Consider the following 14,661-nt stretch of genomic DNA (forward strand, 5'->3'; position numbering starts at 1 on the left):
TGAAGTCGCCCAGTGGGAGTTCACCATCAAACGAAGCAGTTGTCTCTCAGTCTCTCACCTCCACTACCACTGCATTGGAGTCAAAGCAGTCAAGGGACTTCAGGAAGCCCTCAGTTCTGAGACCTAGTCAAATAGTGCATTTTTGTTCTGCATATTTTTATTTTATTTTTTATTTGATTTAGAAATGCTCCAACTTTACTCACAATCAAATATTTTACATTGACTTCAATTGAAAAAAATTACTAAGGAATATTCTTTCTCTCAAAATGTTGAAATTTTGAAGGTATCGGTTTTTCATTGGACAGTGACACCATTTATTTTTAAGAGTGTGTGAGAGTGTGAAATCCTCCACAAGGAATAAATGAATGGATGAATAGTAAACATCATGTTGTTACACAGTAATAACTGTTAATAGAGCTGCCATTTTCTTTAAATAAAAGTAAGACGGACAGTAGCAGGAATTAGCTTCTTCTTGTCACGCTCTTTCTTTTAGTTAGAGTAGAAAGAACTAAATAAGCTCTCTCTCTCTCTCTCTCTCTCTCTCTCTCTCTCTCTCACGCACTCACTCTGTCTCTCTCTCTCTCTCTCTCTCTCTCTCACTCTCTCTCTTTCTCTCTTTCTCACTCACTCATTCACTCTCTCTCTTTCTCACTCACTCTTTTTTTCTCTCTCTCTCTCTCTCTCTCTCTCTCTCTCTCTCTCTTTCTCTCTTTCTCTCTCTCTCACATTCACTCATTCACTTGCTCTCTCTCTCTCTCTATCTCTCTCTCTTTATCACTCTCTCTCTCTCTCTCTCTCACTCACTCATTCACTTGCTCTCTCTCTCTCTCTCTCTCTCTATCTCTCTCTCTTTATCTCTCTCTCTCTCTCACACTCACTCATTCACTTGCTCTCTCTCTCTCTCTCTCTCTCTCTCTCTCTCTCTCTCTGAGAGAGAGAGAGTGTATGTGTTTTATTGTGCTGATTTGCTTGGATAGACCCCACCAGCCCACCCTCTCCTCCACTGTTAATTACTGAAGATCTGCATAGCTGCCTTCGTCAGACAGCCATGAAAATGCTATTACCATCATCCCTCCCTCCCTCATCCTCATCCCCTTCTTCATCTCTCCTCTCTCTCTCTCTCTCTCTCTGCTGGAGGTGGATGAAAGTACAGTGAGAGAGAGAGAGAGAGAGAGAGAGAGAGAGAGAGAGAGAGAGAGAGAGAGAGAGAGAGAGAAAGAGAGTGACAGTCCAACAGAGCAAGGCAGAGATAAAGAAGAGAGAGAGGAACGAGTGATAGAGGAGAAGAGGAATGGTCTGTGGAGTGGGACACACAGCAGCTGTGCTCTGAAATCATTGCCCAGAAGCAAGTGACGCAAAGCTCCCAGCATGCACTGGGGCAGAGACCTTTTCTTTCAGTTTCATCACACTTTCTGCACGACATTCTTTTCCTCTGAAGGAGAGAGAGAAAAAGAGGGAGAGAATAGAGAGAGACAGACTGAGAGAAAGAGAGAGACAGTGGACAAGGGAAGAGCATGAGATGTGGAAAAAAAGGATAGCAGAAAGACGGGAGAGGTGGGAGAGAGATAAAGAATAGATTGGAAATATAAGGAAGAATCAGGGAGAGAGAGAGAGAGAGAGAGAGAGAGAGAGAGAGAGAGGCAGTGGGATGGAAGGAGATCAGGAAGAGAGATAAAGGAAATATATAAAGAGAAAAAAAGAATAAAGGAGAAAAAGAAGGAAAGGGAGAGAGAGAGAGAGAGAGAGAGAGAGAGAGAGAGAGAGAGAGAGAGGGGGGGGGAGGGAGAGAGAAGAGAGAGAGAGAGAGAGAGAGAGAGAGAGAGGCAGTGGGATGGAAGGAGATCAGGAAGAGAGATAAAGGAAATATATAAAGAGAAAAAGGAATAAAGGAGAAAAAGAAGGAGAGAGAGAGAGAGAGAGAGAGAGAGAGAGAGAGAGAGAGAGAGAGAGAGAGAGAGAAGATGTGGAGTTAAAGGATGAGAGACAAAGAGATTTTGGAAGCAAATTGAAATTTGATAGTTTTTGTGATTATTTTTGACCACTTTATGGTGATTTTGTAATTATAGATAGACTCTATGTTCAGGGACACAGATGGTCTCACACAGCCCTGTCTAACACACACACACACACACACACACACAGAAAGAGAGCACATCCTTTTGTAGCTCTTCACAGTTGATGTTTCTCTGGAGCTACTTTCATTAACTCTGAAACAGCTGCAGTACATTTCAGAAACCTCTGTTGATTTGAGAGCGTAGCAGACTTCATAACACACACACACACACACACACACACACACACACACACACACACACACACACACACACACACTTTAAAAGTTCCTCTGACAGTGTACATCTCTGGAGGCTGTTGGTTTAACCTCTCTATTGTTTTAATGATGGAGTCTGAGAAGAGCGGGACCAGGGGTCAGAGGTGAGCTTTCTGTCAAGGGGCAGAAGCAGCATCAGCACTGCCCTAGAAGTAGCACACACACTCAATCTCATAACACACACACAAACACACACACACACACACACACAGACTCAAAGCATCACTCTGGCTCTATGTGTAACTGACTGGGACCGTAAAGTACTTAGAAGTACTCTTTATGGCACAATATTCCCCTTCAATCAAACTGACTACATCTCCCATAATGCAACTCACGATATTTATCTCATATTGGAACCTATATGGTGTGCTCCTGTGAGATGTAGCATACCCGCAGAAACAAGACTCATCAGTGTGACACCAGGATGTGACATATATATGTTTGATGTTCAGGTTTCCAGGGGTGTGGGCTCTTTAAGGGGCATTGACGTGCTCCATCCACTGCAACTCTCTTTGCATTTGTGCCTTTGCAGCCGTTCCCAGCTCGATAGGCAAAGCTTGTGTGTGTGTGTGTGTGTGTGTGTGTGTTAAAGAGTGTGTACCAGGCCTCATTCCCTCTTCACTTCACTTTCAAGCCTGGCTTATCTGCCAATGCAGCGCTTGAACTAATTGGCTTTATTAAGCTCAGATACAAAGCGCAAGCCACTGGGGGAAGAAGGAGGTGTTTCAAAACACCTGCGTGTGTGTGTGTGTGTGTGTGTGTGTGAGGAATCTTAAACAAGCTGCTGTCAATTTTAATCAGCTAGGCCCACACACGCACACGCACGAGCTGCCTCAGGACCCAGGTAGACCAATTACACACACACACACACACACACACACACAAACACACTTTTAGGCCCTCTGAAAGGCAGGGGGTAAGGGAGTAAGTTGGTACGAGTAAAGGGCAAACTGTTCTGTAACCAGAAGCAAGAGGCTAGAGTAGGATGGAGGGATAGTGGGATGAGGAATGAGGGATGGAGAGATGTCACAACATTCCTTTCCAGTGGACATTACTAGGCTAGGCAGTTAGTGTTCTCCTCCAAGTGAGTTGTACCTCTAGTATGTTCTAAATATTTAAGAACTTTCCAATACGAATGTCCCTCAAACCTTTTTCTTTTACAAACGCTTGACTTTGGGCTTCATGATGTTCTCCATTTGAACTCGTAATTCTAAGTAGGACATTTTAACTTGGACACCACCCACAAGTCGAATTTCCAATTTGGGATACTCGTGAGAGCCTAATTCATCTGTTTGTGTATCGTTATATCCATCAAATGCACATTAATGGCTGACTGCGGTATGTGGACCTGTTTCCATGACTAACAAACTAACTGGGAACCTGTTTTTGCTAACAAGCTAACTTGGAACAAGTTAACTGGGAGCCTGTTTACGCTAACAAACTAACTGGGAACCTGTTTACGCTAACAAACTAACTGGGAACCTATTTACGCTAACAAACTAACTGGGAACCTGTTTACGCTAACACACTAACTGGGAACCTCTTTACGCTAACAAACTAACTGGGAACCTCTTTACGCTAACACACTAACTGGGAACCTCTTTATGCTAACAAACTAACTGGGAACCTGTTTACGCTAACAAACTAACTGGGAACCTGTTTACGCTAACAAGCTAAATGGGAACCTCTTTACACTAACAAACTAACTGGGAATCTGTTTACGCTAACAAGCTAACTGGGAACCTCTTTACACTAACAAACTAACTGGGAACCTGTTTACGCTAACAAGCTAACTGGGAACCTGTTTACACTAACAAACTAACTGGGAGCTGTTTACGCTAACAAATTAACTGGGAAACCTGTTTTTGCTAACAGGCTAATGATGAAAATGGAGGGCGTATGGTTTTCTGAATGTTGAACTTGAACATGGTCCATTCAGCTGTGACATAATTCCTAGCTCAGACGTCTGAATTTCAAGATAAATGGAATGCCTCATAAATGACCTGGCTAAGCTGAGAAACCCTGCTTTGTGGAATACACCCCACCCCGCCAATAAAATATGTGCCTGAGTCTGTGAGGGTGTGTGTGTGTGTGTGTAGATTAAAAGGGTTGTTTAAACAGTAATCTATTTCCAACAGGTCGCGGCTGTGAACCCCAGATACCTGAGTCAGCGTTCTTCCCGATTATGCAAATTTGGAAGCCATTGTTTGCAAATACATATCGCCATGACAAATACTAAAGTGGCTACCTTTCAGAGTTAGGAAATATCCATTAGTCATGCTTTAAAAAGCTTGGAATTCCCTGTGGAATGTTTCAGCATAATGCTAAATAAAGATGCAGCCCTTATATCCTCTGCTTTAGATACAGCTGACCATGCGCATCGGATCCTCTGTCCAGGAAACTGGACTCTTTATCCGGATGGAGGAACACACTTATTTTTTTTACAGAGCTCCGCAGGGAGTAAGAAAATGTATTTTGAGGGAATGGTGTATCTTTTTTTCTTCTTTTCTTTTGGTGCCCACAGTTTCTTAATTTCCTCCCACAGAAACTAACCCAAGCTCAGATAAATGTAAACAACAACAACTTGTAATTACTTTAAGCTGTGGTCACAATTGTGGTTACAACACAATTAAAAAATAAAAAAATGCACTGTTTAAAGGCTTTTAAATTGTGGGAACAAATTGAGAAATTGTGGCCAGGAATTAAAGAATCTAGATTTGGAACGACTCCCTCAAAGTGTATATTATTTCCTTAACCCTGCCCTTCTAGGGCTCCTTTCCTTGTCCTTCTATCCTGTTTCCCTCGTTTTATTATGGGTGTGGTCTTTCCTCTGTCCATTGTTTCATTGTTCTTCCCTTCTCTCTGCAGGGAGGGAAGATCCCAGTGAGGTGGACGTCTCCTGAGGCCATCGCATACAGGAAGTTCACCTCGGCCAGTGATGTGTGGAGCTATGGCATTGTCATGTGGGAGGTGATGTCGTTCGGAGAGCGACCCTACTGGGACATGTCCAACCAAGATGTAAGTGTGCCATTAAGGACACGGGCTGAATGTTTTCTTTAGTTGTTTGTTTCACCAACTGGACATGACCTTCATGGTGTCAGCAAAAAGACTGAGATTTATTTGACCAGTAGGTTTCTTCAGGCTGGAAATGGCATAAACAAGTGTGAGACATTGTGTGAGTGTCTTAATAACCTTTTGAGATTGTTGCAGATACTTGAGAAGGAGCTTCTAGACCAGAGAGTCTTCAAATCTGGAGTTTGGATCCAGGTTCCAGATCAGGATGACACTATGCCTGCTACTGCTAATGTCACTGACTGGGCAGGGGTAGTGTAATAGGGAGCCTTGGCTAAAACCAAAGAGCTTATTTAGGACCTCCATTTGCCCACTGTGCCTGCTCACAAGACGAGGAAAGGCTATAAAGCCATATGTTCTCAAGAGCCAATGCCAGCAAGGCAGAACATAATCAGAAACTACAAAGAATCCTACACTGTGAAAAATCTCAAAGGGTGAGGTAGACAAATCCTGAGGTCTGTGACCTCACTACACTACACTGCGATTCTGGACCACTTCTGTTTTGCAGTGACCACCAGGACTTTGAGGTCTTTAGTCTCCTCCAAAGAGTCTAGTCTGGAATCTGACTGGGCCACTCCAGAACGTTTACAATGTTTTTGGTTAATTTCTAGACCATACTGGATGTACGTTCTTGTTGGAAGTTCCAGTGTTGCACATGGCCAAGTTTTTGTACTTTGTCTTCTTGATGTTTTCATCCAGAGCCTTAATGTAGTCCTCTTTTCTCATGATGGAATTTAGTTTGCTAAGGTTTTCTGGGACATTGACTGCAAAGCACAACCCAAGCGTTATATTCCACGAGTATGCTTGACAGTGGGGTTGGTATCTTAGGGGTTGATTGTGCCTCTTTGCTTTTGTAAAACAAGTACCACATCTGTCTGTCCAAACAAGTCTATTGTCATAATGTTTGATCACAGAATTAATGACCAAACCTTTCTTTCTGTGTCCACTTGACATTTTGCAAGTCTTTTTTTGGAAAATGCTTCCTCTTGGTTGGTGTCCATGGAGACCAGCCTTGGGCAGTATCCACTGGAGGGTCTGGTTTGAGATGTTGATGCCAGAATTTCTCAGATTCATCAGGATGGCCTTGGTGGTGATCCTTGGCGTCTTTCTGACCTCTTGAAATTCAGTTCTTGCCAGTGCAGGGGTCATTTTTTAGATTCCTAACTCAGCCTCAGGGATTTTTTCAGTGTAAAAAACACCTTGTACTTTCTGATTATGATCTGTACTTCTGCTACTCTCCCTTGAGAACATTTCAATGTGGCGTTATAGCTTTTCATCTTGTGAGCAGACACAAAGTGCAACCGTAGGTCATCTCTAAGCTCTTGGTAACTGACCAGAGATTTACTGCAGCGACTGTTTTCAGTTTATAGTTAGATTAGAATTCTGTAGAATGAGGTAAAAACGAGTAGCACCATTTCTTTGGAATGGTATAGAAGCATTTTTTCTCAATAATGTGTGACAATGTAGAGGTGTATTGATATACTTAGACATGACATTTTTTATATTTAAAAAATCATTTGCCTCAAAATTTGGCTTGGGTATGAATCATTTTGCCTTTAAATGTAGATATACAAACAGGCTTTGTGCACTGACACAACACAAAGCCATTGGACCCTTCAACACACTTGGAGGAGAGCACTAACTGCCCAGTTCTGTTCTGTTATCTGACACCCACACTGGCTTGCGTCACTTTAAGAGATGCTTATACAACAGGAGGCCTTTTTTACAGCAGTTATTTATTTGAAAACCAACAACACTTTAAAAGTGCTGGCACAGGGAACAGAAGATTACTCCCTAATCACTGTACTCTACACTGGAAAGTTGTTACCATGATTTGTTGTTTCTTTCTTTTAATGTTTACTGTGTATTCTTGAAATTTTGGATCATGCTGCCATCAGGATGACTGGGTCCAACCACAGAAACTTCAGTCATTTAATTAGCTCCTCCTAGCCCTAAACAAGTCATGGAGTTGGTGTGTTTGTGTGTGAATTAATGAAAGATGTTATTCCATTTGATAGGAAAGTGAAACATTGTAATATCCATCCCTCTACACCGTACCATGTCAGAGTAAAATGATACACTTAAAAAAACAAACAAAGAAACAAAGAAACAAAGAAAAAACACATATTAATATAAATGTTTTATTTAAAAAAAAATCACTGATATAATAGAATTACATTATTTTCTCTTTCACCCTGTTTCTTTCTCTCTCTCTCTCTCTCTCTCTCTCTCTCTCTTTTATATATATATATATATATATATATATATATATATATATATATATATATAGCCCCCCATCCCCCGCCCTGGTATCATAACACACAACACGAGGAGTGTAACAGCTATTTTACAAAAACAATATAACACTCAGGTAATGCATCACAGCTCCAGAACAAGAGACTGTGGGAATGAACCAGAGCAAGGGCTGTATTGATTGTGTTGTGTTCCAGTGTCTGTGTGTGTGTGTGTGTGTGTGTGTGTGTGTGTGTGTGTTGTAGGAAATAATTGGAGATGGTGTTATGTGGGGTGCATGCAGTAAAAATGATGCATTTGCTTTGATTGATTTGATGCAGTTTGTGTTTTGTGTTTCTTGGTGGTGGGCAGTGTGTCAAGTGTATCAGGTGTGTGTGTGTGTGTGTTGAGAAATTGCTTTGTGTGTGTGTTAGGGAGTCTCTTTGTGCTTTTGGGGTGTGTGTTTTCCAGATGTCCACAGTGTGTTGAGCTCCAGAGAGCTTAGCCAAGCACACAGATGTTGCCATGTCACAGCCAGACTACACACACACACACACACACACACACACAGAGTGTACATACATATACAGCATGAGCCAAAGGCAACCATGCTCAGTGCCAGGTGTCGTCCAGTGGAGTATAAAGCCCCTCCCCGATCCCAGCAGTGGAACTACATTCTCTGGAGCTCTGCTCACTACTTTTGGGATGAACAGAAGAGGCAGGATCCAGAGCTAATCAGTCAACATCAGTGCCTGAGTCATACTCTCATGGCTGAGTGCCATCAAATCCTTACAGCAATTGATTGCAGGAGAAATATTGAATGAGCAGATGTCCAAAAACATTTGGGCATATGGCGTATGTACAGTAAAACGTAGAGTTTTATCTCAGCCACTTATCTTGGTGGTCTAAATCACTAGAGTAAGCAATGATGTCTACCCCCCTCCCCCCCTCACCACCCCCCACCCCACCTCCCACAGACACACACAGACACACACATTCCAACCGCCATCCATCATGTCAAACTGCTGCCGCACACCAGCCATAAAATAAGTGTCTTTTCCAGTGTAAGGGCTTTGCACACACTGTTGCGCTGATGCCGCCTCGTTGTGCCTTTGAGGCGTTCCCGTTGACAGCCGACTTCTTGCTCATCACTTTCAGCCCGAACACCCCCAGCACAACTGCATCAGTGGAGTGCTGATAATAATACAGCTCTAAATGTGCACATAAATAACAATGAGAGCCATGCTGCGTTCGGTGCTCTCTGTTTTATTGGGAAAATGAATTTCCCAACAGGAGGCACCACAGGAACAGCCTTCAAAGTCAGAGGATGTAGTTAGGTGCATTTTTCAACCCTATTGGCTCATCCTTTCATCACAGCTGAGGGAGGTAAGGTACACAGCTTGTATAATCCCCACAGAAAAGAATGGTCAATGCCAAGTGCTGGCTGGAAAGGTGTAATCCATTGTGGACTAATCAGCCACGGTCATCCATGGGGCTGAATGCTATTAATTCCTTCTATAAATCTCAGCTGTTCTGACGTCCCATGTGCTTGTCTCAAAAGTAGAGAGGGGGTTACTACCTGTATCATACGCCCAAAACATGATCGTCGCAGTCACACAGCTCCAGGGACTTGGAGGTTGTAGCTTCTAATCCCACTCCGGGTGACTGTCTGTGAGGGGTTGGTGTGTTCTCTCTGTGTCTGCGTGGGTTTCCTCTGGGTGACTGTCTGTGAGAAGCGTGGTGTGTTCTCTCTGTGTCTGTGTGGGTTTCCTCCGGGTGACTGTCTGTGAGAAGCATGGTGTGTTCTCTCTGTGTCTGTGTGGGTTTCCTCCGGGTGACTGTCTGTGAGGAGTGTGGTGTGTTCTGTCTGTGTCTGCGTGGGTGTCCTCCGGGTGACCATATGTGCATTTTTTTTATCATTTCATTATCTGTAACCTCTTATCCAGTTCAAGGTCGCGGTGGGTCCAGAGTCTACCTGGAATCATTGGGCGAAAGGCAGGAACACACCCTGGAGGGGGTGCCAGTAACTACGCAACAGTTAGCAAAAAAAGTTTGAATGTTTAAACATTGAATTACAATTATATGTAAATCCAGAGAAATAAAGTGAATAATAATAAGAAGAAAGAAAATCTTATTTGCATATCTAATATATAAAATGTCAGAAAGTGTAGATATTGGCCATGGTCAGTGCTAGACATTGGGTAGCTTCAAAAGAAGAGGCATCTGGCTTCACTTAGTGTACTTCTCTGTACACAGTGTCCTGAAGCAAAGAACTGCTGATGAAGTGATGGTCTGCTTCCTATAATATACATTCAGCCTAATCCCTCTGTGTGTGTGTATGTTCCTCTGCAGGTGATTAATGCTATAGAGCAGGACTACAGGCTGCCCGCCCCCATGGACTGCCCCACTGCTCTGCACCAGCTGATGCTGGACTGCTGGCAGAAAGACCGGAACACTCGGCCACGTTTCACTGACATCGTCAACACACTCGACAAACTCATCCGCAACCCCACCAGCCTGAAGGCCATCGCTAGCCTCCCATCCATGTGAGTGCTCACACACATAATCCCCAGTCAGTCGGGAGCCATGTTAAACACACACTCTCACACACACACACACACACACACACTGATGTACAAGCCAGTGCTTGACACTAGAGCCCTTTCTGAACATGGAATGTGTGGTTGGTGTAACATAGTGTTTAACATTAGGTGAACTAGGGTTCGATTCCCAGCTCGGACGACCCCCAGCAACTCCACTACTGTGAGGGAGAACGTTTAAGGTCTATCTCTATGTCTTATGTCCTTATGGCCTGCTGTCACTCTTGTTCTTCTACACAGACGACCAGTGCAGGTGATCAGCGAAATGTGATGGTTTGCTAAAAGCTGTTGAGCTAGATAAACAGGGTCCTGAATGATGTCAGTGTATTACTCAACTCGCTGTGTCAGAAGTTAAGAGAAAATGACCAAATAATTCAGTTGACCATGAGATACTTCCTCAGACATTGGTTTGAAAGTCAGAGCATATGAAAAAAAAGGGTTTGTTTCTTTCCTGGCACCGCATATAAACTATACTCTGCTCTAATTACCAACCTATTCCCTAAATAGTGCACTTTACAGATTTATAGAAGTAATCATGCTACACCACTAGACTGTGTACTCTATAGGGCTGAGGAAGATGCTTGAGATTCAGCCCTAGTGGTTTAGTGGTGTAATTGCTGATTGAAGTATAAAAGCTGGACGTAGGGCACTTGCGCAGTCTAAGGCACAGGATATGTGTTAAGTCAAATGCATTAACTGAGCTTAAGTGATAAAGGGAACAGCTATGATTATGGGGAACTACAGTTCTCCCTGGTTTGTTTCCATTCAGAAATTCTGCATATTTTTAATGTGGAATGATATGTTTGAGGAGAAAAAAAAAGACTGTTGGTTGTATGTGACTGAAGTTTAACTTGATAAGTTTGAACTGCCACAGAAACTCATCTGTAATTCGAGTGTTATTTGTCTGTTTACTTGCAGTTAGCTAGTGTGACCACACGTCCTCTTTTACCAGGACATGTCCTCTTTTTTAGACTTAAAAAAAAATGTCCGGGCAGAATTTCAAAAACGTCCAGGATTTTGTTTTTCTAGAGCTTACATAGAACTTTGAGAAGCTTTTCGTTCACTAACTAGTCCCGCCCTCCCCTACTCCGAATGGGTCATTTGAGTGAGAAGGGGGAGTGGTGAAATAGCCTAAAATCTTCAGATTGGACGGTCTGACTGTAGAGCTACCGTTATTGGTCGATAACTTTCTCTGTAAACATTTAATTGATCAGTCTGCATGTCAGTAGTCATTCACCCTCCCCCTGGAGACGTGTCCTCTTTTTCACCATCTCAGATCTGGTCACCCTACAGTTAGTGCTCTCCTGAATTTAAAGTGGGTTCCTACCTAGATACTAGGAAGCAGCAAAAATAAGTAGGTATTACCCACCTAGGGAGCCAGCATAGAGCAATATCCTCATCTCTTTTCCTGATTTTTAACATTTGGAGGGCTCTTTGACATTTTTCTGCTGTGAGCAGAGAGAGAAGAAGTCTAGCATCTGACTGAGCCACTTTTTAATTTTTATTATTATTATTTTTAATACTGGTTTACCAACACTGGGACGTCGTAAGGAAAATAAACATCAGACTGGTTTCTGTTGCTCAAACAGACTGGAGAGCAGCAAATGGTGAGGAAGCATCTTCTAAAATTTATAAAAAAGTGTTTTTTGTTTGTGTCAGGATCACGAAGGGCAGACTGACGGAGGTGGACGCACACGCTAGAACACAGTTACTTTTATTTACAAAATATAACGAAACAGAGACAGAGACTTCAGCAAAAACCAAACCGACAGAGGAAACAAAGTGAGGAAATAACACCTCCTAATAACATTAGTCAAGGACACCTGAGACTAATAATGAAGGGGCAGGATTACAAACAACACCTGATGAGGACACTGACAAGGAGGAGGAAAGAAGGCAGGACATAGGCGCAGACAAGGACAATAACAAACAGAGCCCTGTGCTAAGAGAGCGCATGGCAGGGAAAACAGACATGACAGGACAAGGGCGTGACAGTTTTTTTTTTTTTTTTTTTTTTTTTGTTATTACTATCATGATTGTCACCTAACACTAACTTTAAGTTTTAAACGTTTGAGGTTGGGAATAAAATTAAGGGTGAATTTTCACATTGGGCTAATGGCACAACTTAAAATGTATATCCATAAATTGTGAAATATATTCTTCTCAATTCTGTGTTTACTTAATGAATGCATTCTCTCTCTCTCTCTCTCTCTCTCTCTCTCTCTCTCTCTCTCTCTCTCTCTCTCTCTCTCTTCAGTCCGTCTCAGCCTCTGCTGGACAGATCCATCCCAGACTTCAACACCTTCAGCTCAGTGGAGGACTGGCTGTCGGCCATTAAGATGTCTCAGTACAGAGATAACTTCCTCAACTCCGGCTTCACTTCCCTTCAACTGGTTGCTCAAATGACCTCTGAGTGAGTCCGTCACACCCTGACCAGCACAGAGGCCACGTTCACACAGGTCACAGGGCTGTTGCGAATCAGATCTCTTCACACGTGACTCGATTTGACCACTCAGATTTGAATCCATGTAGTTGTCGCTTTAGTGTGGGTCAGGGTACTCAAGCCTGCATCGTTACCTTAACAACACCGATACATGTGACAAATCCGATTTGGTCAGTCACATTTTGCAGATGTCCGTGTAGATGTCCAAGGACTTAGGCAAGAAATGCGGTATCTGACAGCCATATTCACATCAGCTCAGACAAAATGACTGGCTCCGTTCTCCGCCGTCCATTTTTAGCATTATCATTAAACAGGACGGGTATTGTTACAGATTACTGGAGATGCTCGAAGAAGATTTGCTTTTAGAGACTGCTTCTCCTCTTCTGCCAGTTCTCACGTTCCTCTAAATGAATCATATTGATCAGAGAACATGAGGCAGATGGATATTATTAATAGACGGCGGATGAGCGTGGCTATAGGGAGGTGTGGGGATTACCCGAGCATTCCACAACAGCCCCCCGTGACTTACTGAGAGAAGATTTGAGAAGATTAATTGATTTAAAAAAAATAAATAATAATTAAAAAAACATGGGCCAGATTTAGCTATTTGAAGATGCAGCTTTGGAAGAGGCCAAGGGAAGGCAGATAATTCCCAGCAAGAGAAATGAGTGGGAAAAAAAAATAATACAAAGAGGGCATGTGGCTCTCCATGTGATTTTTAAATGTTTATCGCAGGGTTCACACTCAGCCGTTCTCAGCTGCTCTTGTGTAGTGCAAGGGGGTGGTGTGAGCTGTGGCTTATTGTAACTTACTGCGGTTATTGATCCTTGTGGTATTTTGACCAAAACTCTGCTGACACAGGGAGTGAATCGGTGGAAAGTATGGTTAAAGGGCAGTTCCAGCCAAAAACAACACTAAACACGTTTCCATGCTGTAAGGCACTGTACAATGGTACAGTGTTTCTGTAACTGAACATGTTCCTTTCACAGTGTTCAAAGCCGAATCTCAGCTCTGTTACAGCATGCCAATGCATTTCTCGCTTGTTGTTTACAGAAAATATACAGGGGATTGATTTCCTAGCCGTAGCTGAAGCCATTTGGCTTTATCAATCGTATTTACGTCCCGGTGTGTGAGATGATTGGTCTATTGAGTTATACGCTTGGTCTCTGTGACATTCCTGTTTACTGTAACATACATATATGTTTTGCTTCTAGTCATAGTTATGGTGGGGGCAGCCATGGACAGTGGTGGGGGGCTAGCGAGTGAAGGAACAGCACTGTCTCCTCCCTCAACATCCATGTATGAGGTGCCCTTGAGCAGGGTTCTCTCTCTAATTTGTATGATCCCATCCTGCATTTTCTCTCTTGATGCTTTCTCTCTCCCTATATCTTTCTTCCTTTTACATTCACTCTCTTTATTCACCCCCTCTGCATCATGATTTAACACGGTAGGATATAACATCTCATGCATATTAAGCATATTCCCCACCCCCTCTCTCTTTCAGCCGGAGCTGTTTGTTTAGAGTGGCGCTCCACTTTATTTAAATGTAAGCGAAAGCCATGTCTGTGACGTGGTTACATTCTCCCTGCCCTTAATTCAGGGCCATTTGAATATGTAACGCCGTTAGCACATGAATAGCTCAGCTCCAGGTGGGCTTCTGGAGTGCTACCACGGTGATAACAGGAGTGCTTCTGATTGGGCTAATGTGTTAGGAAGCCTACAGCCTTAATCTGCTGAATAAAAGGCCATTGAGACTGGAGAGGCCACTGGGGGAAGTCCGGCTATGGGCAGTTTTGAAAGTGACCCCCATCTTTCTAGGAGTGAGTTATCCACAGGTGTTGATGACAGTAGGGTCAGTTCTCTAGGGTCGGTCTAAAGGATCAAACATCACAGCAGTGTTCTCCCCCCGTCTAAACTGCCCTGATCAGAACGACAGGTTACAGCTCCTGTTCCTTTAAGTGTGACCGAGCCACAGCTCAGTTCAG

General features: G+C 43.1%; 1 protein-coding gene across 1 annotated transcript in view; it reads left to right on the plus strand.

The window, feature by feature from the left end:
* LOC136676039 (ephrin type-B receptor 1) overlaps positions 1-14,661 on the plus strand; it is a 35,683-nt gene that overhangs the window by 17,896 nt on the left and 3,126 nt on the right. The window contains exons 4-6 of the mRNA XM_066652891.1: positions 5,198-5,347; positions 9,986-10,179; positions 12,491-12,646. Coding sequence (XP_066508988.1) covers positions 5,198-5,347; positions 9,986-10,179; positions 12,491-12,646 — 500 coding nt within the window. The remainder of the gene's footprint in view (positions 1-5,197; positions 5,348-9,985; positions 10,180-12,490; positions 12,647-14,661) is intronic.

Source organism: Hoplias malabaricus, chromosome X1, assembly GCF_029633855.1.
Source record: "Hoplias malabaricus isolate fHopMal1 chromosome X1, fHopMal1.hap1, whole genome shotgun sequence".
Lineage (NCBI taxonomy): Eukaryota > Metazoa > Chordata > Actinopteri > Characiformes > Erythrinidae > Hoplias > Hoplias malabaricus.